General features: G+C 40.7%; 3 protein-coding genes across 6 annotated transcripts in view; 2 read left to right on the top strand and 1 right to left on the bottom strand.

The window, feature by feature from the left end:
* The first annotated feature begins 203 nt into the window (after positions 1-203).
* On the top strand, positions 204-8,721 carry clpp (caseinolytic mitochondrial matrix peptidase proteolytic subunit). The gene is made up of 7 exons (XM_086133622.1): positions 204-329; positions 2,081-2,182; positions 5,795-5,866; positions 5,963-6,059; positions 7,151-7,338; positions 7,434-7,539; positions 8,425-8,721. The coding sequence occupies exons 1-7, from the start codon at positions 312-314 to the stop codon at positions 8,655-8,657; spliced, it is 816 nt and encodes a 271-aa protein (XP_085989748.1). The 5' UTR covers positions 204-311; the 3' UTR covers positions 8,658-8,721.
* A 1,179-nt stretch (positions 8,722-9,900) lies between these two features.
* On the bottom strand, positions 9,901-19,630 carry LOC147193196 (serine/threonine-protein phosphatase 4 catalytic subunit B). The gene is made up of 9 exons (XM_086133196.1): positions 19,508-19,630; positions 17,079-17,349; positions 16,334-16,385; positions 16,200-16,250; positions 15,117-15,218; positions 13,430-13,603; positions 12,000-12,126; positions 11,661-11,850; positions 9,901-10,402 (listed from the first exon to the last, which is right to left on the bottom strand). Exons 2-9 carry the CDS (start codon positions 17,186-17,188, stop codon positions 10,273-10,275), a joined length of 936 nt encoding a protein of 311 aa, XP_085989322.1. The 5' UTR covers positions 17,189-17,349; positions 19,508-19,630; the 3' UTR covers positions 9,901-10,272.
* Positions 19,631-21,275: 1,645 nt separating this feature from the next.
* The window catches only part of carm1 (coactivator-associated arginine methyltransferase 1), a 60,271-nt gene continuing 57,153 nt past the window's right edge, over positions 21,276-24,393 (top strand). For all 4 annotated transcript variants that reach the window (XM_086132156.1, XM_086132152.1, XM_086132153.1 and 1 more), the window contains exon 1: positions 21,276-21,453. In XM_086132156.1, coding sequence (XP_085988282.1) covers positions 21,276-21,453 — 178 coding nt within the window. The remainder of the gene's footprint in view (positions 21,454-24,393) is intronic.

Consider the following 24,393-nt stretch of genomic DNA (forward strand, 5'->3'; position numbering starts at 1 on the left):
CTCCAGAGATGACATAACACCTCTTGCCACAGCTTCTGCCAGGATTTTAGTCGGACATATAGGTATAACCATTTTACACACTCATTGGTCATAGAGTTGCATAGAGATGATAACAGTACCCCCGCCCTCCTCTCACGTCACAATCCAATGTTTCGCACCACCGCCCCCTTCTTCTGATATACCATTTCTAATCCAGGAGGGGGCGTTAATCTGACTAAAGGTTGTTTTAGCAGCCTTAAACAGGGAAGAAGAGAGAGTTCTTGTGTCACTGCTGGTAACATTGGGAGTTTAATACACGCTGTTCCGGAATTATGAGCGTGCTTTTTACGGTTAGTACTACTGCTCACTATTTTATTTAAACGTATTCACCAGAACGGTTACACCGCAAAATGAAAAGGTATCCGCTAACATGTCCGCTAACATCCGTTGTGTTATGAAAGTAGGCTACAGCTGATCCACGTTTTTCCTAAAACGACACATTTCAAAAATCCAAGGACACGCACAACTGAGAACCAAGGCATTTCAATGTCGCAACACAACGTAGCGGCAGTTTGAAAAGCATCTGGGTTATTTTAATATTAGTGTACGGTTTATTTACCCCCACACAGGGTTCGCATACAAAAGAAGTCCGAGGGTTGAGCAGGGTACTGGAAAATAATACATTTATGATGACTAAGTGGATGTCAAAGTCAAATTAATATACCTGCTAATTTAACAGCAAAGACTGAGCGGTGTTTGCGTTTTTTAAAATGACGTAGCTACTGTGTGTTGTGCAACAAAAATGTGCAGCTCATTGTGAAAACCTGTTAAATCTCTACTAAAAGTAAGTTTCATCGTTTGGCATTCTTATCTGAGGTGGCAAGTTTTCACGGAGAAGTCGATATATTTATGATTGAAAAATGCGTAAATAAAGGTTGAAGCATTAAATGTACGAAAGAAATGGTTTAATGCAAGAGGGGAAATAATGCATTGAAACGGTAGTCACGTTCCCCAAAAACAGTTATTTCTACATTTCTATGTGCCCTCAAAATCGAAATACTGTTTTCTGATTGGATTGGATAAAACGTTATTGTCAAATGTACTGTATGTGTAACATTAATCAGATTAATGATTAATCTCGCATTCATGGATTAATAATTAATTCCGCAAAATTTCAAACAGCGGGACCAGCCCCCAGAAACCGTTGAGTGCCCAATACTGTATATATATTATTTCATTTTGTAGTCTCAGTGTGATATTAAAATTGGTTTGATGAAATGAAAGGTTTGTATGTGATAAATATGCAAAGAACACATAAATCAGGAAGGTGGCAAATATAGTATTTCACAGCACTGGAATATGTGGACTCCCAGTGATGTGAACTATGCCAGCCTCAAATACGTTTTGAGGCTCACTATACAATTGCATTGGAAAATGGCCTTCCCTCCTGTGTCCTGTGCCGCTGTTAGTACAGTATTCCTGCTCCAAGACAAGACACTGTAGCCAGGACCCCCCCACCACCCTCCCACGCCGAGAAATCTACCGCTGGCCCCGTCGGGTCCCAGCCACTTAGTAATGTGACTACACTAACCCCACTAAACAGGTTCATGTCCCTGCATTCATATTTGTACAATCAATGAGATAGAAAATCGTACAACCAAGCTGATTTTCACAGACTGCAGCGGTTATACAGAACCCCCCCCCCCCCCCCCCCGCGAACAGTTCCTTCAAGAGGATCCTACACTGCTCCTCGTCTTTCAGTTTTACACCTGCCGTAATAAGCGCACCGTCCAGCTCTATAGCTCCAACATGGCAGACAAATAAAACCAGATCATGTACATTTTTATACCACTTATACTCATTTGGGTTGATGTTAAACTACAGCTTATCCCATTTGACTTGTAGCTCAAGGTGGGGTACGCCATTGACTGGGTGCCAGTCAATTGCAGGGCTGATTAAAATGAGTACAATTAGAAATATATACAGGTACATGAACAAAATTTTACAAACGAGCCTAACTTTGTGATTCAGGTCGTTTTTCCATATTTCCTCCTAAAATATATTCTAATTTCTTCTGTTTTACTTGCTTCTTGTCTTTCAGAAGGCGTTTCAAGCTGTGGGACAGGGACTGAAATTGACAAGATCAATCCACAGCAGTCCTGCATGGAGAAATCCTCTAATACCTATAGTTATAGAGCAAACGGTCAGTGAAATATCCTCCTGCTTGGAATTTGGATTATATGGCAGTGTAGTCGCAATAGCAAAATATTTGACTTCAAATGTGTGTGTGTGTGTGAGTGTGCGTATGTGTGTGAGAGATATTGATGCCATTTTCAGCATTATATCCACCTGCTAGTGCAGGGGTGGCCAACCAGTGAGAGACGAAGAGCCAATTTTTTTACTGTGTTACTGCAAAGAGCCGCATCATACTCGCGCGCGCGCGCACACACACACGCACACACACACACACATACTTCTTTGGCCAAAGATCGACTTTTGAAGCGACCAACTTCCCATGAACGACCCGATCGCGCACGTGCAAGCATACACACACACACAGAAACACATGTGGGCGCCCACCAGTGCACTTGCGCATATATGTACGCACACCACGATGAGCAACAGTCGGAACGTGCCGAAAATGAACGAAAGCTAAAGATACAAACAAACAAATCTTTTTTTCCCCCCCACCCATTTCCTCCTCCCACCCCTTGCAGTCGACTTGGGACCAGTTCGCTGGCTCCCGGTCAATTCTGATCGACGTATTGGGCACCCCTGCCTTAAAATCAGAGCTAATTCGCTGACTAGCTTAGCGCTGAGCGCCGTTGTTTGTGCGGACACCCGCAGTGGCACCTCTTGTTTTATGTTGAGAGGGAAGAAATTTCATCGGTGCTGTATACAGCACATTTGACAGTAAAGTTGAATTCAATTCAATTCAATGAGCGGTGATGCAGTCATCTGATTGGTTGCCCTCTATGTCATTCAAGTAGCTTGATAATAGGCTGACGTAGTAAGTTCTGTGTAGTTCGCGCCTTCGTTTGAATGGCATCGCCACTGCCGAGGTATTTTCGATGCTTGTCGTGTGAAAGCCCGGGAGCCGCATTGAACCAGCCAAAGAGCCGCATGCGGCTCGCGGGCCGCGGGTTGGCCACCCCTGTGCTAGTGGGTGTGCCTTTAGCGCACCTCTTTCACGCCCATCCTTCCCCTTTAACGTCCGCCTTTCCTCTATATAAGTAGCGTGTCCTCATATCATCAGGCCGTCAAGGGGAGCGCTCATCGAAGTCACACAGCAACAATCACAGATTTTGAAACTTGGTGCACAGATGAGGTGCCCCGCATTATTAGGCGGCCCGTCCATTTTAGAGAAATTTTAAGACTTTTAAGTGCGTCCTATGGTCGTGAAAATACAGAACTTAGTCTAATACAGGAGTCACCAGCCTTTTTTAAACTGGGAGCTACTTCCCCGGTTGGGATTAATTGGAAGGGATACCGTTTTGTAGTGATGGGTCCATGAGGCCTCATGAGGCGTGTCGACACAATGACACACTGTGTTGATACTGTACTGATACTGTGTCGCTGACCACTGCCACCTGCTGGACCTTCAAAATCCCTGCAGCCAACCCACTTGACAGACTGAACAAACTGATTTGATGATGACGTGTATACAATGCACTACCTCACTCTACCCACAATAGCCACAAGCGCCATTGTTTATGTTGTTTATGCTGTTTATATTGTTTATATTGTCTATACTGTTCAGATTACATGTCTTTTTTATACAGTGTAGCTGCTATCCTTTCTTAGCTGTGTGTGTTTAATGCACAGCATGTTTGCATGCATGTATGCACTGAGGATTGAGAGGAAGAAATTTCATCTACGCTGCATGTCATACATAAAGCATATTTGACAATAAAGATGCCATTGACCCTTGACAATATCATTCACATCCATGCATTCATATTGTATCATTCAATGTGTTTCAATAATGTGAAAATCATGTGAATGAGGATGCTTTTGGGCTTTGTCTTCACAAATTTTGATTTAGAAAAATAAGATGCTCCAGTGTTTTAAATTTCACTCTGTTGCGTTTAATGCATGCTATTTCCCCTGTTGTGGAGAACACACACACACAATGGAATAAGACATGTCAAAAATCCGAGAGGCACTTGGAGAGACAAGGAGATTTTAATAAATACCTTATTCTCCAAAAGGAGATCAACATGGCTCTACATGGCGGACAATTTGTATTTGTCCGGAAGCTGCTCCATAATATGCACATACTGTAGCAACGTCACTCGAGTGAAGCGCGTCTCAGCAGTCGATAGTCTGCTGCTCTCTGCTGTGAGCGCGTGAGCGCGAGCACATACTCGCGGCGCCGACCCAACCCACGCCACATATTAAGCTTTGAACTACGACAACAGCTAAACTAGCCTAGCCGATGTAATGATGGTCAGCAGACAAGGTTTACGTTTTATGTGACTTTTAATAGCAACGTGGCAGAGTGATCAAACATGCGGTGTGCTCACTCGCAGTCACTTTCTGGAACTCCCCCTAATAGGCGGGACCTCTCAATCAACTGGAGTATGACGTACAGTACAAACGTTCATAAAGCACTTCTCATATAATAATAGCCTATTATATGACAGCCGACATGACGCTCGAAGTCAGACGGACACATTATATGACAGCCGACATGACGCTCGAAGTCAGACGGACACATTTTTTCTGATAATCAGTGTGTTTTCCGTATTGCCCAAACATATATTTTTATTCGAGCGAGGGTGAGGTCTGGCTTGTTTCGGCAATCGGCATCGTGTCGCCAGACGCACTTCCTTAGGATACACTGTGCGGGCTTTTGCTGCGTCAACGCCCCCTGCACTGAGTCGACGCCCCCTGGACTAAGTGGCGCAGCTTGGACTGTGCCAAGCAGCCGATGCAGTCTAAACTGCACCGGTGCAGTTCACGTGTCAATTAGCAGCCTGGACTGTGTCAACGCAGCCGATGTGTCAATTAGCAGCCTGGACTGTGTCAACGCAGCCGATGCAGTCTAAACTGCGCCGGTGCAGTTCAAGTGTCAATCACGTGACGTAATGAAGCAGCACATGCACCGACACGTGGTTTGCTTTGTGAGCCCGGCGCAGGCGTCAAGGCATCGGTGTCGCTGGACCCATCACTACCGTTTTGCAATATTGTACACTTCTGAAATAACAAATTTGCTCAAATTATTTATTGTTGGAACTGCAAGGTTGCCTTCATGCCTGCAATGGTTTGGTCACACGCTACTACAAATTCTGACCTGACTTTTGACCTATACCATTTAAAAAAATGTTGTAATTTCCCAGATTTTCACCCAAAATAGGTGTGATTAAAAAAGAAAAGGATAGAATAGAAACACCGTGTAATGTAAGTTGATAGCTGTGCGCAGAAACAAAGGACTAGTCTCATGGTCAGTAGAAATGAAGCAAACCTGTTCCGTTGGAACATCTCCAGCACCAGCATATGTGGAAGACTTGGCATCACTGTGATTTGGCAGACAACTGTCGGAGTCAAAGACTATGACACTACATTGGTTGCATTTTGACAGCTGATATCTTTAAAAAAAATCCCCCAAAAAACAAGTGTAGAAACTTGTAAGCATACATTTTTAAATTAGCCATGTTGGTTGGGCATTAAAATGGCTTAAAATTCATTTAAAACATTAGTTTTTGCTTTGGTTTGAGACAGGGGTCGCCGACAAACAAACAAACTCTACTTTCAACCAAACCAACTTTTGAATGTTGTCGGATTCATCTATTCTTGTTCTTCTTCATTCCAGGGCAGAGGAGAACGAGCTTATGACATCTACTCTCGCCTACTTAGAGAAAGAATAATTTGTGTAATGGGTCCTGTAAGTGTCTTGCTTTAATGATTTTTTTTTTGTGATATGCTTTTATGATAATGACAGTATATTCGTTTTCCCCTCTTCATTTGCCACCGCCTCTAGATTGATGATAATGTGGCCAGTCTGGTTATTGCCCAACTGCTTTTTCTTCAGTCTGAAAGCAACAACAAACCAATCCACATGTACATCAACAGCCCTGGTAAGCAATCGGGGGTCTTCAAGTAATTCTCATCAATATTGCGTTGCTTAGGCATTGGAAGCAAGTACTGTCCTGTTTTTGGTCTTTGAATTGGACATTTTCAGAATAAAATGTCGAACTCTCTTTCCAGTGCATTGCTGCTAAAATACTCACTTCTCCAATAATCACGCTGCTGCCTTAGTTTCTTGAAATTTGCACTCCTGTCCTGTATGTCTCACCGTGTCAAAATACAAATGAAAAAAAAATGCATGTTCATTTTTTTGGTGTAATAACAAGTCACCATTTTGACAATATTGATGATGAAGGGTGCAAAAATCCGATGTTGCTGCTGTCAAAATTATTTCAACCCCATTGTAAATGACATTTCATTTGTAATTTGCATTACCGTGAGTTTTTTTTTCATCTCTGCATTTATGACATCCTTTATTTGTCACACACTGGGGAAATTTACAGTCTACAGCAGCAAAATTGGGGGGTAGAAAGAAGAAAAACTAAGTGTTTGCATGCACAAAAATAAATGTTTCAGAGAGAGCTGTACACAGTTCAATTACGTGCAATATAAATATAGATCAAAAAGAGCTGTCTATATTATCCTAAAAACAGACTATTTCTCTCAAATATTTTTTGTTTAAAAATTGTTTAGTTGGGAGAAAAACTAGTTTCTCTAAAATCTTACTTAAAAACGGTAAGTTGGATACAGTTCTGTAATTATTAAAAACGCTGCTCTTCTTTAGATGGGGCCTCACCCCCGCCGTTTTATAGGCGGCGGGAAATACGTCCATCTGAGGAGAGCAATTGACTATTTAAAATCTGCCCCTCAAAGAATCCATAAAATGTCTTTAGAAGTGATGTGGGAATTGGATTGTTGGATTTATCTGGGAGAAAAGTCGACCAAGTGTCCTTGCATCAACCAGGGCAAAACTTTCCGGTGTTTCCTCGGGTAAAAATGCCTGTCCAGGTTTATTAAAAGTTATATTTTGATGAGCTAAAAGACAGGATCGTGTGTCATTATGTCATTGTCTGCATTCACTATATAAGATAAGATATCCTTTATATGAAGAAGCTTCTCGATTCCCCCCCCCCCCCCCCAGGTGGTGTGGTAACAGCAGGCTTGGCTATATATGACACCATGCAATATATCCTCAATCCCATCTCCACTTGGTGTGTTGGTCAAGCAGCTAGTATGGGTAGTTTGCTGCTGGCAGCGGGGACAACGGGTATGAGACATTCATTACCCAATGCCCGTATCATGGTCCACCAGCCATCTGGAGGTGCCAGGGTAAGACATATCATTTCAAATCATGACGAAGGGATTATCTGAGATAACATATTTTATACATCTGACATTGCAATGGAATGAATCTTCGGTTTCAGGGTCAGGCCACTGACATCGCCATCCAAGCGGAGGAGATCATGAAACTGAAGAAACAAATCAACAATCTCTATGCCAAACACACTGGGCAACCGCTGGAAACCATAGGTAAGGGTCCCTCTGCCATCTTTGAACGGTTTGTGTTAAGGTTGTGCAAGATTTATTGTACTGTGGAAGACTTTGAAAATGTGCTATTTTCTTCATGGAACAACATGCGTGCTTGTTCATGGGGCTCGGTCGGTCGGGCCTGTTCTCCCCAGGCCTGTGTGAGTTTTCTCCGGGTATTCTGGTTTCCTCCCACATTCCAAAAACATGCATGGCAGGTTAACGAAACACTCTAAATTGTCTCCTGGTGTGAGTGCGAGCGCGGATGGTTGTTCGTCTCTGTGTGCCCTGCGATTGGGTGGCAACCCGCCGACTGCCCGAAGACCGCTGGGATTGGCTCCAGCACCCCCCGCGACCCTTGTGAGGATAAGCGGATCGGATAATGGATGGATTAATGGATACTTTATGCAGACGATGTGGTCATCATGTCGCCCGATTCTGTAGGCATTCAGCAGCTGCTCAAAGTTTCTTCTAAATATGGAGAGCAATTTGATTTCAAGTTTCATTCTAAAACGAGTGTAGTGATGGTTGTGAGGCCGAGTGAGCAGCGGAAGACAACAGTACCTATGTTTGACCGGTCTGGAGGTGGAATTTTCAGTGGTGGAAAAGTGAAGTACCATGGTCACATCATCAGCCATTTGAAGATTTGAAAATAATAGAATCAGATAAAAAAAACTCAGTGAAGGGATGCCAGAGTAGGAGTTATGTGCTCCAATACCTACTTTTTGACTCAGGCCACACAATAAAACAGACTGAGCGTTGTTAGAACACAATAATGACCATGTTCAATTCTGGTAATGTGTTTGCAAATTTTTATGCGATGATATTACAAACGACTGAGGGGGCATCAATGAGAAATGTGAGTCTTTAAATTGTTTTGTCTTCCAGAGAATGTCATGGAGAGAGACCGCTACATGAGCCCCATGGAGGCCCAGGACTTTGGTCTTATCGACATGGTACTGGTCCACCCACCTCAAGCCGGGAAAGATGAGCCCGAGCTGGTTCAAAAAGAGTCTGGAACAGCAGCTAGTCGCTCTACAAGCCTGGAGTCTGCAACACTTGACAATGCCTCAAGTGGGACACCCCACCCCAGCCCTCACACAAACTTGAAGCAGAACTGATCAGAGCAAACTTGTCCAAATTCTGTATACTTTTTGTGCTTATTAAAAAAATATTAACATTCTATATTGGCTTCTGTCCTTCCATGCAGCAATTTTCACTCCTCTGTCTAAGACTGACATTACTATATATAATAAGGCTGTCACACACTTGACATTACTACATGTAGTAAATCTAGCAAAGTATTTTTTTGGGTTGTAATGAAGTTAATTAGAATAAGAGAAAATGCCGCTTGGTTCACCCTGAATGGTGATTCTATCTGTGAATATAAAAATATCGTAATATCATCTGGCTGTTTTTGGCTAAACTGCAGTAGCCGCTTCAATTTTACCCAAATGATCCACGGAAAACTCTGGTCCAACTGCGATTTTGAATTTCAATTAAAAAAAAACTAACGACATCACTGGGCCCACGTCCACTAAGAATCCTCGCGCAGAGGACTCCTGCATACTCGTCACTTGGCAATTAACCTTTTTGCTCTTTTTTTTCTTCGCTATTAGTGGGCCAACTTGATCTCTATCCCCCAAAAAGTGCGGGTCCACTGGACAAAGAATCTCCAAGTGACACACTTGCATGTGATCTACAATTCAATTCCTTGTAAAGACAAAATATATTAATCCTTACAAATGGATTGGAGAGTTAAGACTTTTAGTTGGCCGGCCGGGGTCACTAGAAGTTTTTGAAACTGAGAGCTACTTCTTGGCTGCCGATGCGTGTAAAAGGCTACCATCTTGATACATACTTCAGAAAGATCACATTCTCAAATTACCTTTAATCATGTTATTAATTTTACGCACTGATCATGTGAATGATTTCTCACAATAATTAGGATAAAATTGACATTTTGAGCAACACTTAATTTCTAGAAGTCTCTGCCAGTGTTGACATTTTCAAATTAAACTTCTACAACATTCCTAGGAAATCACAATGTCCCATCACGAATGAGCTTTTTGGGGAAAATTCGCAAAGGCTACTCACATGGTCCTGTGGGGCAACCTGATGCATGCAGGCACTACATTGGTGACCCCTGGATTCGGCCATTCCACTTGACACCTGAAGTATGTCGGCTCGTGTGAGTGGTTTGACCCATACTCAAAGGCAGGTGTGTCCAGCTCCGGGCCTACAGGGCCAACGTCCTGGGGGACACTTCATGAAGACGTTCTAGGGAAAAAAAGTTCCCCAATGCTCGTCTAAATTGATTAAGTGTGACAGCACCGTTTTGTTCAGAGAAATTACAACTATCCATTTAAACGTATGTACAAGTGGCTTTTATTTAGCAAAAACACCAATACAAAAATGTTATTTTCACAATATCAAAATGGACAAACCTACAGAGGATTAAAAAAAAAAAACAGTGAATACAGTGCCTCACTGTGGACAGCGTGCCAAACAACGCATTAGAAATTGTGAAATCTATGTGAGATTACTGAAAAAAACAAACAAAAATGCTCCTACATGCCATCTAAAAATAAACATACACGAGTGGAATTGAATTTACAAAGAGAGAAAGAGAAGATACATGATCTGATGGTTTTGACATTACCAGCGCTCTGCGGCTTCTCAAACAAACTGCACAGAGTTCTAAATTATGAATTGGTGGAATCAATTCACAAGACTTCACAGGAAATAGTCTGCAACTGGCTTCTTAGATGGAATGCCTCTTGTTTCCTGTGGTGCGGCTTCAAATATGATGAACTCTCGTTGTAAATGTTCATCCAGCTCCAAAATGGCAGCCACGTTACCACATCTGTATCAGCACAAAAACAAAATTATGCATGGCAAATGACAATGAATTAATAAAGAACACAAAACTTGTTTTTCTGAGCAGCTTGCATACTTTCAAGCAAGTCTCAACGGTTGTAGCACTGCTTATATTTCAATGAACAAGGAGGCGCAAGATTACAAAAGTTAGTTTTGGTTTTGCAGCCGAAGACATTGAGCAACAGTCTGCTACAAACTAAGTTCAAACGCTGTGCAGATAAAGCATGTCGCACGACCAAATTACTCAAGATTGTGAGAAATGTTGCTCTGTGCAAGACTCGGAAAATCACGGGGGGCCTGGAAACTTCTGCTAAAAAACAGACAACATCAGCAGAAGCATTTTCACATGACAAGAAAGGAGTATTTTATGTAACCTCTCTCTCACTCTCACACTGCTGCTATCGTCATATAGCATTTGAGCCACGCCAGCTCTTCGTGTGACTTATGCTGAGCTTAGACTACACCAATATACCCTGATCTTGACCTGACAGATGCATTGCAAACATTTAATGTCATGGACAATTGTGAGTTGACTTGAAGCGTCGTACCCCATGTCGTGTGACTGTCTTGTCCAGGGAAGCCAATACAACAAGTATTATAATGAATGATGAGATTTATTTGAAAACAACATTGAGAGACACCGTTCACAGATCTGTCAAGGGAGCCTCCTCCACCTCCCGGCGTCTTGCGCTCTCGTTTTATCTTGTTGGGAGGTGGTGAAGATTAGCGCAATCAGCATTTTGAGCAGCTACACAGAATGCACACTCGTGCATGAGCAGGGAACTTTGCTTATCTGCAAAATAACTGGTCAGCATTCAAAGGTATAAACATTTACTTATATTTTTTGCCCTGTTAGATGTCAAATTCCCATGACATGACATCAACAATTAACCGTCTGGGATGCTTTACGCCCACGACACGATAAGCCTGGCATGTCAGAATTCACCCCCCCCCCCCTCATTTTTGCCTTATTGACATGTGGCAATAATGGTCTGCGTGCACTTCCTCTGGCCACCATTGGGAAGGCTCACTTCTCCTGCCTCCCTGGTGTCACACGAGGGAACAATGTGCAAATCATTGCAGCAAGATCCTACTTTAAGGGGAGTGATTCTGCTGTAACGGTAACAAGTGAAATTTCATGGATCCGACAAAGCAATTTGGCGGGTTCTCTGCATGAAACAGGTTGCTAAGGCATTAATGGCTGACTTGGGTGTACTACTGGAATGATTACTATTGCTTCATACCTGTAGCAGTAGTTTGGTGCTGACCACACAGTGAGCACTGTTTCGTTGAAGTGCCACTTGTAGCCCTCCATGACCAGCTGATGCGCTCGGCAAATCATGTGAATGTCATTAGCGGCATTGAACTGGGCCACGACATCGCTACCAAACAGGTAGCCAGCACCTCGGGGACTCACACCCCATCCGGTAGTGTCTGAAAGCAGGGAAACAAAGTCAAAAACACTTCAAAGATTGGGATAGGATATTATTGTCAATGGTATTGAGGGAAAAAAATGTTGGGAGTTGGATTCAATTTAGGTTTGTATGAGCGTGCTTGGTGACGAAGGAAGTTTGCTTGTATACCTTCTGGGTCTGACCAAAGGAGGTCACACATGGGCCCATCATGAGGCACTTCCTGTTTTCTGTCAATGGTTCGGATTTGATCAAGTGTCTGGATGGATGGTGATAAGCCACCATGCACACAAAATATCTGAGGGGACAAAAAGGACTGAATTGAAACAATTGATGGACAAGTTAATGCAAAGAAAACTGTAGAAGTAGCCATTGATACAGACCTACCATATATTTCTGACTATTAGTCAAACTATTTTCGATAGTTTGGTTGAACCTGTGATTTATACTCAGGTGCAACTTGGATATATTAAAATTAGAGCTCTTGCACTCAAAATCCTTGTTTCTGAACCTTGTTGACGCCAAAACGAGTTATGGTTGGATTTCAAAGCTTCTGCTTCTAACTATGGTCTTAGGCTGTTGCGTATGCCTCTAGCTAAAATGAGCTAGAGGCAAAAAAACAAAAACGTTTTATTTGATTATTTTTTGGGTGGGTGTTTTAAGAATGAAAATGTTGAATTTTTGGCATTAGAGGGGAAAAGCTGAACAGTTTCTAGGTGGAAGGGTTTGTATTGGTCCAAAAAATGAAGAAAGTCTTGGGGAAAACAAAAACAATTTTCAAATAAAAAAATTCTGAGTTTTTTTTGAATGAGGAAAACAGAATTTTTGGTGAGTGGCAATTTTTGCTGAGTGAGAATTTTTGGCATCAGTAGAGATAAGGTGAACAGTTTGAAGTTGGAATGGTTTGAATCAGTCAAAAATCATACACTTTCAATTCTGGTCTTATTACTACGATTACTTTTCCCACCAACACACACACAATTTTTTTTTTTTTAATTACTCTGCTCATTACCACCATGTAATGAAAATGAAATGCGACAAATTCCATTTTCAAGGCGCTGCTTTAAGTTTACTACACAAAGATTAATACACACCACAAGCTGCTATGATCAAAATCTAATTTACAAAAAACTTTCTCATCAAATACCCAACAACTCACTCACAGTTAACAAGAGGCAAAGTGGTTTAGCTCCAAAGATGCCTCTCTATTCAGCAGCAGCCTCATATGGGTTGAGGTTAGGCTGCTTTTGAAACTTTTTACTTATTTTGTTTTCTAGAAGTTGACATTTTAAGTGTAGCCTGCAGCAAAATAGTTGGGCTTGAACTAACCGCATAGTTAATACCAAGGATGAAAGCCGTTATGCCTCATTGATTTAGAGACTTGACAGGCATTACAGTAGAAGGACACGCTTCCACATGATCAACACAACACCGAACAGTCAATACTAATACCACAATACCAATGAAACTGGCAAAATCTTGAACAGTGAACCGCAATTAGGCGAGGGTGCACGGGATAATAGTGTTTTATGACAAGAGGAAAAAAAAAGAAGAAGAAGAAAAAAAGAAAAGAGTAGCTTCTAACATAACTGGCACCTCACCTTGCCATCGATGATTGCCGAGAGGGACAAGTAGTCAAAAATCTCAGTGCAGTATCTCCAGACTGTGACAGAGCCATATTTTCTGAGGCACTCATCATAAAAACCATACACCTGGGTAATTTGCCGGGACTCGTGGTTTCCCCGAATCAAAGTTATCCTGTCTGGGTAACGCACCTGAAAATAAAAAGCAAACAAAGGAGTTAATTTTTTTTTTTTTTTAAAAAGAAGCACTTTTTATAATGTGGGTAGTTGTGATGTGATTTCCATTGCTACTGCTGTTCCTACTACTACTACTAATTTTGACAAAAACTAAAGGGACACCGCAGCAGTCACTGCTTGGACCCTAAATATAATGAACTCAATGCAGTCTTCTTTTAAAATAACGACAATGTAGCATAGACAATGACCAGTCACAGATGCTTGCTGCATTCTGCTGTTCTGGTACGATCAAGACAAGCTTGGTGCTCCGAGCCACACCTGTTAGCTAGAAATGAGCTTCGGCTGGCTAGCTTGCCACGTATTCAGACCCACCTAAATACGTTAAGGAGTCATTCCCAAGTCCGTAATCATAGCCTCCATGGCATCCTATAAGGCTCAAAAAGTATCACTGTCATGAAGGCATGATGAGAAGCCATGCTAATTGCGAAGCTAAAATTGACATGAAAATGTCAGACGCAGGAATTAATTGCTTGAGTGATCCAGTACACTTTGCACAGAAATCTGGCTACAACTGCGTTCCAGTGAAGTGTATCAAACAGCACAATAGTATATATAATAATTTTTCATCAGTGTCTGGAGAGATTATACACAGTAATGGCAGTGACAGAGCGTTACCTTTCATTATGGTGTACGTCAGCCGGGAAGTGTGACCCATAAAGTTTAAGGTGTATTAATATTTTAAATATTCAAAACATTTCGAATGTTATTTGTTTGTTTTCAAAAATTCAGTCCTGGTTTGATTTTAAGTTTTGAGATCTGCACAATAAATGTGCTCAAAATTACACTACAGTAGATTTTGTCCTTTTTTTCCCCTCCTCAATGTCGTCTTGCTTAAGTACCATAGAACCCATTCAGAGATAGTTTCAGTTTAAACAAATTTATGAGGGCCAGAACAACCACCTGAATACATCTATATGACAATATTTTACTATAGCACCTAGTGGTGCTTTTCCCCATTACTGTATTGCGCTGAGCCTAATGAACAGATCCAACTGAAAATTAGTCAGAAAAGCCTCAAGACATTGACTAAGACTGAGACCGAATATAGTGTTCCCTCACTTTCCGCTGGTAGTGCGTTCCAAGACCAACATTTCAATCAGGTGTGTTGGAGGAGAGAAACATTTAAAACATGCAGGATAGGGGGATCGAAGATGGGACATTCACTTCTGTGGTTTAGGGCTTTCATGATGTTGAAAGACGAAGTTTGTGAGTTTTCGTGGCTGTTGCCACGGCAATGCGATATTCTCCAAGAAAATGCTACACTTTTGAGGCATGACGAATCAACAAACTATAAATTCAACGGTTACATCAATGTCATATTTGAATTGGCCATGTCAAAATTTTAATCACGTCACACCATTGTATTTGTTTTACACATCCTGATTATTATCCATGCAAGATTGCAATGACCTTTTTGTTGTCATTTTCATGACCATGTGAACCCTGCTACATTAATGGGTATTTGTACCTTAAGAGCTAGAAGAAGAAGGAATGTTTCCACACTGTAGAAGCCCCTGTCTACAAAGTCTCCCATGAAGAGGTAATTTGTCTCCGGGACATCTCCACCAACCTGTATGTAAACATATTACAATGACATTGGTTAGGTAAGTTTTGACAGAGTGGAAGGTCCTCAAATCAAGACACTTCAACAGGAAAAAGTTGAAATGGTATATTTTAGTTCAAGAGTTTAGATCACAGGTGTCAAGGTCAAGGCCTGGGGGCCAGATGTGGCCCGCCACATCACTTTATGTGGCCCGTGAAAGCAAATCAAGCATGTTAAGTTCCATGACACTTGCTAAAGTCTGAACCAAAATGTCAAATTGTCATATGTAGTCTGCAATAACAGTCATTATTCTTGACTTCTAATTTTAAAACTAGTTATCCATCAATTTGTTGTGCGCTGTATATGTAATATGTGGAAGTGATTGAACATTTATCTGGTTTCCCAAAATTCATAAAGGCAAACTGTAACTACAATGTGGCCCGCGACATAAATGAGTTTGACACCCCTGGTTTAGATGATTCACTTGTTCGACAATACAGTAATCCTCAAGAAGGCGTTTACTGACTTTGTGTAACTTCGGAAAAAGGAGATTTTTCTCAAATTCACACCTTTTAGTTTGCGAGAAACAACATTCAAAAAGGACAAAGTGATCAAGTCATGGGCTTTTCATGGAGACTTGAAACATGTAGACCGACTGAAGAATTGCAGTCACCTGTTCACACGTTCCAATCCAGTCAACAGAATAGACGTTTTACAGCGCGGATCGATTCGATAACTCAAATCTTTCTTTTGGTGTTTTTCAAAACAAAAAAAGGACCAATACCCATCCCTAGTCAAGAGGGCTGCCGAAGAACAAAGCTTTAGCAATCACGTGAACCCGTTGTCTGGTAGTGCAATTTCAAGCAAAGAAATTATAAATCGATTAGGTCACTATTCAACAATAGTCACACTCAACAAGATAATCCTCCAGGACCAAAGTGATTACGATATTTATAACAGATGACACGTAAATGATCGAGAATGGAAAAGGAGCTTGAAATAACTTACCCTAAAAAGCTCCTTCAAGTCATAGAACTGACCATGTATATCACCGCAGACCTGTAAAACCGATAATCATCGTCACTCATCAAAAGTATGTTCGAACTTATGGCCAACAAGAGAAACACAAAAATGGCTCCTACCGTTACAGGAGAGTCAACTCTCTGGACATTGCTTTCTTCAACTAGAATCTCTCTGACAATACAAATAAAAGCAACATGGGTTTAAGTGACTGTTGAAACTGGATGACGCACAGACAGTTTCATGAACAACTGCTAGAGTCCTGGGTAACCTGGAGCCTATCCCAGCCTCTTGTACATTTCAGCAGATGGCCGTGGGTCAAACAGAGGAGAACAGGGATCCGTAAAACCCCTCCAAGGTGTGCTTCAGACTAATTTTTTTGTATTTAAGTATGGTAACTTTAAAATATGACATTTTTCGCCAAGCCCGTTGTTTGTGCTCACTTTGGTGAGTTTTCATTCATATTTTGCTCCTCAAAACTGTGGTAATTGAATAAATACAAACTTTTGAAATCCATGAAGACTCGTTTATATTAATCATGATTTCAACATTAAATACAAAATAATCATGATGATCATTTTTTTCCAATCATCGCCCAGCCCGACGTCAGGTCACTCGTACTTCAAGGTGCCGCTGTGCAGTCATTGCACAATATTTTTCAGTTATTCAATAAACAGTAACTATTACATTTTCTTAATAAACGAACACGCAAAGAATTACGTTCTGAAATGAAAAATAATGACAAAACTGACACATTTTTAAAGCTGCTGTTCCACATAGCAAAAATGTATCTATCAGATTAAAATGTCTAATTACTTTTTAAACTTGTGAAGAACATTGTTCCGAGTGTGTAGAAGGAAATGTTACCTGGCTTTGGCACAAAGTGCTTTCACTTCGTTTTCCTTAATAAGTTCACAGCGTCGCAGCTGTTCAATCTGTCGGTCCAAGTCACTGATGTCTCCCATTGTCACACACATAGGGAAGGCTGCTCACTCACTGAGGCCACACACTGATCTTCGCACTCTCCGGTTGACTTGTACCACGGCTCTGTGATCTTCTGGTCGTCGAGAGGGCACTCCCCGTCTTTGGAGTAGTCAATAATCAATTGTTTTGAGTCTGTTCGTCACAAGAAGACACTCTGGATTGGCAGGAAGAGAAGAATTAAGGATATAGATGTTAAAAGACACACAAACTTCCATTTCATTAAGTAGCGTTCTCTAACACATGTATCACTGTACACCAAGGGTCGGGTGAGTTAAGAATAAATAAATAAAATGAATCTAATCAATTTTCAATTTGACACCCTTGATTCATGAAACCATAAACGTATCCTTTTAATATGTCTTTTCCCCATAAATTCATGTGACTTCTCACATCATGTGAGATCTCGTCAGCACACGTATCAAAACATGGCGGAAGCACCGAAATCAGCGCCAACAAACTTGATGGCAGACGTCTTCTGGAAGTTTGGGGTTTTTCAAAAAAACACGTGGACAGCAATGAAGTGAATCTTATTGAAATGTGTGGTTTTCTTTTTTTGATTTGAATGATTATTTATTGTTTTGATCATGTCATGTTCAGTAAGACATACATGACTAATAAATGCTTCCCACAAAACACTAACTTTCCCAATCTTTCCTGTACTCACATATTTTCTTTTTAGTCCATAGTTCACTAACTTTCTCCATTTTCGACTTAATAAAAGCGTGTGCTCGTGTGCCAGCGTGTCTGACGTGACTATCTTTTTCGGGACGCTGTTGACGGCAACCTCTCACCCCAGTCAGGTGTTCAACTGAGGGGTGGGTGCAGCTATCTAATGAATATTAATTTGCTTGCCTCCGGGCGATATCGTGACCAAGTTTGTTATTAGAGTACCGTACTCATTGATTTTGTGGGAAATGGCCTCGATTTGCGAGACACATGGATTGAGCTTCAAACGCTGTGCGTGCACGCGCTACGGTTTACTACCTTAGCCGGATGTTCGATATTCACTTCACATTCAGTTGTAGTATGTGTAGGAATATTTCAGAGACTGTTTGACCAAAATATATATGCAATAAAAGAACCGTCCACAAATTACATATATCAAATAAAATACATATATATTTTTCCCCATTCTGACTGTAGTAATATCTTGCATGCTACACAAGCTTTGCTATCTCTCATGAAGGAAAAACTGGATTAAATAAATTGTCAGAAACATTCACAAACATCAATGACATCGCCTGGAAATAATTTTAAGTTCTTCATTGTTAAATATTGCCGTACAATTTCATTGTACAATGTTTTGCACAAGATGCATGAAGCCATTTTTTTTTTTTGGGCCCATATCGCCCACCTCTCACCAGAAGCTCTATATGCGCGTTGGAAGACTCAGACAAAATTTCCTGAATGCATGATAAACCCCTCCTGGAAACTTAATTTTCATTACATGTTTTTATATACTTCTATGTGAATTGGTCGAGCCGCAAACACATTTTTTGGACATTACTCTGACTTGCCATGATGGCTCATATTTTCCATCACTTTCAATGCTAATTTCAGTTCTATCTAATAAAAATGCATCATAACCTCCTTTCTTACAATGTACATTACAATTAATAGAGTGTTAATTCTCGGCTCTTAATTGGTTGGCCATTATTTTGTAAACCTAAGAACTTGGCTTTCTATTATTAAGTTCATGAGTTGAGTGTTATTAATGTTCTGTTTCTGTGTGAGCAAGCGTTCCAATGATACCAACCTTTTGAAAATAGTCAAATGATTAAAGAAATTACTAAAGTATGAAAGCCTAATTCAACAAAAAGGTCATACCTCAAATCTCTAAAGTCGAACCCCATTGCATTTGTATTAAGACGTTGGCTAGAAACTTAAGTTATAACATTCTGAATAAATGTCACAGCAAATCGATACTTATCACTCAACTCGTCTTTTTTTAGATCTGTCTAACAATGAAGGTGCGGGGTAAATGAATTTTTGTTTGAAATTTTACACATAGACCGACGCTACTTGAAGGGCCTAGCGCGTAAGGCCTACATTTAATAAAGGCCATTACTAGGTGAGTCAACACTACGACGTCAATCATCAGAAACTTTTGTAGCCTTAATGTAGTTTGTGAGCTTCTGATAATATATATTACACTAGACGACAACGAATTGTGAAATGAAGCACAAAATTGGGAAAGCTATGTACTCAACACTATTTGATATGCCACTAGCACCGGTGCTTAGTTGGGTGTCTACATCTCGAAAAACGGACCGTCAGACAAACATTCAGAATCTCGAAGCACAACAACTTACATCAGAATGGATGGAAGATGGGAAAAACAATCTCCAGTGTATTTTATAACTTTGACTATGTTTTCTTCATTTACCGGCCCCTCTCCGTTCTACGACTGGCTCGTCACTGCCGGTTAACGCTCTTCTGTTTTTATATTTCGGCGGAGAGCAGAAATTTGGGCCCATTACCGCCATCTGTCGTTTCGGGGTGTGAGTCAGCCTGGTACTGTAGTCAGGGAGTCGGTCGTACAATAAATACCGTAGCTTTCAGGTTTTATTGAGAAATACTGAATTGTCATGTTGGTTTTTGATTAATAAAGAAAGGGTAAATATTGTAGCATATTTCCCGCTACCCTATTTAAGACACAAGATATGACTATATAAATTAGATGATGTCGTGGTACATACCTCTCACTTGTGTGCAGGCAATGTGGGATTGGTTACCAATTAGTGATCGAATGGTTGTGGGTGCGAATGGTTCTTCATCTCTATGTGCCCTGCGACTGACTGGCGACCAGTTCAGGGTGTACTTCCCGTTCTGCCCGAAGTCAACTGGGATATGCTCCAGCACCCCGCGACCCTGCTCAGGATGAGAAAATGGATGGGAAATATAACTATTTTGTTTTTTTCTGACTTTTTTTCCAGTCTATTTATTTCTATGAACCATTGGTAGCTTGGGTTCCTATGGAATGGAGCCCTGCGCTGGAGCGAACGTCCTTCTCTCCCACAGGAAACTGAAACAAATACAGAACCAGATCAACCCAATGACAGGGATGTCACTACTGTTTTTGTAGAAACAATTATTATGAAGGCCCGGGCAGCGACCACTGCAAGATCCCTATTGATTTTGTAAACATTACTAATATTATTATTTTTTTAATTATTATTATCATTATTATTACCCATCCAACCATCCATCCATCCATTTTACGATCCGCTTTGGATGTGCCAACCAGTCAACATTGCGCCGTTCCCATCTTTTTCCTTGGTTTTAAATTGTCACTGGGCGGCACGGTAATCTACGAGGCACAGGGAGGCACCGGGTTCGATTTCGGCTCCGGCTTTACTGTGTTGAGATTGCATGTTCTCCCCGTGACTGCGTGGGTTTTCTCCGGGTACTGCGGTTCCCTCCCACATTGGAAAAACATACATGGCAGATTAATGGAACATTCAAAATTCCAAGTATCCCAACATGTATATACCCCAACTTTGCCAGGATTCCGAAGGCCCTTTATAGCTACTGACGCCTGAGTATTTTTCTCTCTTTCTTTCTTTAATACAGGTGTACCCTAATTTTTCCCCATTGTTAGTGTTTGTGGAATTTATGCTGGAGATCGATCGTTCCAGACCACGATATCATCTTCAGGCGTCAGGTTGTCGTTATCTTGTGGTCTTTATGAGAAATGCCGTGGGGGAAATTTTCGGAAATCCAAATAAATATACCGGCCAATTTTCCATTCTATTTTCGTTTCAGAAATAAACATTGTAAACCAAATAGTAATTAGATAATTTCTTACTAGTAGCTGTATTTCCGATTTTGGTGTTTCTATATTAAAACGAAAATCAAATAAGAGTCGTTTTTCTGTGTTTGAGATCTGTTTCCAAGCGTCATATCCAATGCCGAAAAGAGACACAGTCTGTGTATACACAAAGCGAAATGCAAATAGTTTTAACTCGAAATATGGATTGAGATTAAGCAACATTGGTTATATTTTACGTCATATCATGTTAAATTTAAGGGGGCGCTGTTTCACAGTTTTTTAATGTATCCCCTAATCTGTGGAGCAGAATGCGCCACAGACCTCCCTGTACTTTCAGATTGAAAATGGCGGTCTCAGTGTTTCCCGGCGTACGGCTCCTGTCCATCGGAGACGCAAATGGAGATATACAGCGACACTCAGAACAGCAACCTTTGCGATTGGAAGTCAAAACCACACAGGATACGGCACTACTCAACCTCTCTAATGGTACGGTTACCATTTAAACATTAACGCATCGGATGTATGTGGCATCTGCATGACCAGTGCCAAAGCTATGCTATGCTATGCTGTATGCTATGCTGTATGCTATGCTATATGCTATGCTATATGCTAAATGCTATATGCTAAATGCTATATGCTATGCTATATGCTAAATGCTATGCACATGCTTATTCAGCTAGTCTCATAGCCCTGGCTAGCGGTAACGCGTGAGGGACCAAGGTGTTTTTACATTACGATTCACGAGGGAACAGCAAGGCTAATCTTTCCCGATGCCTCGGCAGTAGGTGTCATCGAACTCGCCAATAAATTCGCCAGTTTAAATTATAGCATCCCAAAACACATTGTCATTTAATAGGTACAAAACATAATATATCCAGCTGTGTGACTTCATGGGTTTCTTAATAGTGGAACAGTACCGCTAGCCTGCTTGAATTTTAATGCACTAGCATATAGCACCTTGTGTACAATTGTGCAACGATGCTGTTGATTATCAATTGAAATTACTGAAATCGTTTAATAATTTGTCCTATTCTGCCTTGTCCCTAGTACTAATTTGGGTTGAAAATTGCTTCGTTTCTATTTTGATATTGAGGTTGCTGAACTTGTTTTGCGTAAGACGTCAACGTTACGAGCAACGTAGCACGTTGAGGTCCGAGCGGCTGCCCCTTGCATTGTAGATCACACAATAGCCTATCGTGTGCAATCTCCACTTACTTGACAAAACCGTATCAATGTTAACGTTGCTTTACATTATGTATTTTGAGGAATACGGATTGAAATTTAGATTAATTCTGCTTTTATTTTTGGGTTAGGGCCTTCATTACTTATGCATTCATCTTTGTTCTTGAAACAATAGCCTCCCTCTTTCCCTCCTAAAATAAATGTAGGACTGCCTTAATCAAAATGTTCCTTTCAAATAATAATCTTGGTCTTGTTTTGTGTTTACTTTAATTGTAAAACAGGCTTGTTTGAGCTCACAAATATTTATAATATGTAACAAATGTAATGTGGTTATTTTAACATTTGTTTGACACACAATTACCCAAGTCTCCAGTTTAAGATGCACCTCATGGAGGAATCCTGGATTTGATAGAAATGAAAATGCGACCCATACCGTGTAAAAGTGAACTAAAACCACCAAGACATAGCGATTAAAGAATTTACAGTGATTTCCTGAAATTTAGTTTTCACAATCCTGATACTACATAAAAAGAGAGAATAAATACCAGGAGTATCATATGCATTGGATAGATTGTAGATTGGTTTATGAAAGTTTAACAAAAGAGATAACTTGTTCAATCCAAGAATAGTCATTATATACATACAAGACTGGGCTAACTCTTTGCACAGGTTGGACTGGTGGGTCCTACTTTTTATCTTGGTTGCAACAATGCTTAAGTTAGTTGCACCAACTTTTTTTACTGCATCACATTCACTGAGCTTCCAACCTATAGAAATTCACTCATTGAACAATTTATTTAAATTTTCCTAGTTTTAAAATTCTGTCAGGAATCTTATAGAGTTACTACATGCGGTAGTGTTATACTGTGTGTGTGAGTGTGTATTAATGCTACAAAATCCACAGTGACTTTTCAACAATGCACACTGCACACTCATGCGCGCACAGATATTTTTTACCTAAATACAAGATCCCAAACATGTCAGTGCTAATGGTCATTTTCACATGAAGACATTTTCCATGGAGAAAATAAAAACAAATGATTAAAAGTATCACTCACCATCGGTACATTTGAAGAAGCAGTGGTCATTTGTATTCCAACTAGTATTGATTACTATTATGACTGTAACTGCACAGTGGAATGTCAGAACGTTTGCTATCCATCCATTCATTTCTGAACTACTTATCCTCACTCGTCTGCAGATTATTGGACATCATATTCTGGATGTAAGTATTATTCAAAGTAAAGCCATGGAGCTTTACTTTGTGTTAGCCTCACATACAGTTGCACTGAACTATAGGAAATCTGAGCATGTATAAAGTGCAACAGTCCCGAACATCGCAATTTCCTACTGGTTATAGTTCCAGTTGACCTGTTTTGTGTGTTTTGGATCTGTCGTTGGAGGTAGAGATGCTCAACAGCAGAGGTTTGAATTGCTAGCCATATTAGCCATTATGGCTGAAAAAATAATTTGATTTGCAATTTAATAACAATTTAATAAAACAGGATTTCCTAACAGCAAAAGCCTAGATTTAATGATCATTGAGACATGAAGCTGAGAGGAAAGGATTGGAGTGGAGGAAGTAGGGAGAGACCCGTGTAGCAGGCAGAAACCACATTGCAGTAACTAAAGCCTGCCAGCTACTGCAATATGTGCACATAGTTTTTGGTGAGTTTTCTATCTCATGAGACCTTGAGTATCAAACATGTTTGACCTTTTTTGCCTGTTAACCCCCCCCCCCCCCTTCCCCAAAACACCAAAAGACAAAAAAGAAAATCAACAACAAAAAAATAACACTGCGCTGGCGTCCTGATGCGTGTGCAGTAGTAGCGGTAAACTTCAACTGTCTGTGTGTGGTTGATAAATATGAGCGTGCATGCTAATAGACGTGTATGCTAATTTTGTGGATAAATACAAGTGTATAAGGCCGGATGTTGCATTGTCCGATTTTTATGAATGAAAATGAACACAGGCAAAATGATTACTGCTCGTCATTTAATGGATGAAGTGCCGCCACTGCTTGTAATGCATTGCTGGTGTTTGTGGAAATCGGAAAATGTTACGTCATATAAACAAATATTATTTTACTTTCCCCGAACTAAAACAGGGATCACCAGCATGGTGTCCGAGGGCATCAGGTAGCCCCCAAGGACCACACGAAGAGCCCGCGAGCCAATTCCAAATATAGCTCACCAGTCAACGATGGGACACTGTAATTTCCTTGGAATTTTGTAGAAATTATCA

Source organism: Hippocampus guttulatus, chromosome 16, assembly GCF_054856545.1.
Source record: "Hippocampus guttulatus isolate MCC_2025c chromosome 16, RoL_Hgut_1.0, whole genome shotgun sequence".
Taxonomy (NCBI): Eukaryota; Metazoa; Chordata; class Actinopteri; order Syngnathiformes; family Syngnathidae; genus Hippocampus; species Hippocampus guttulatus.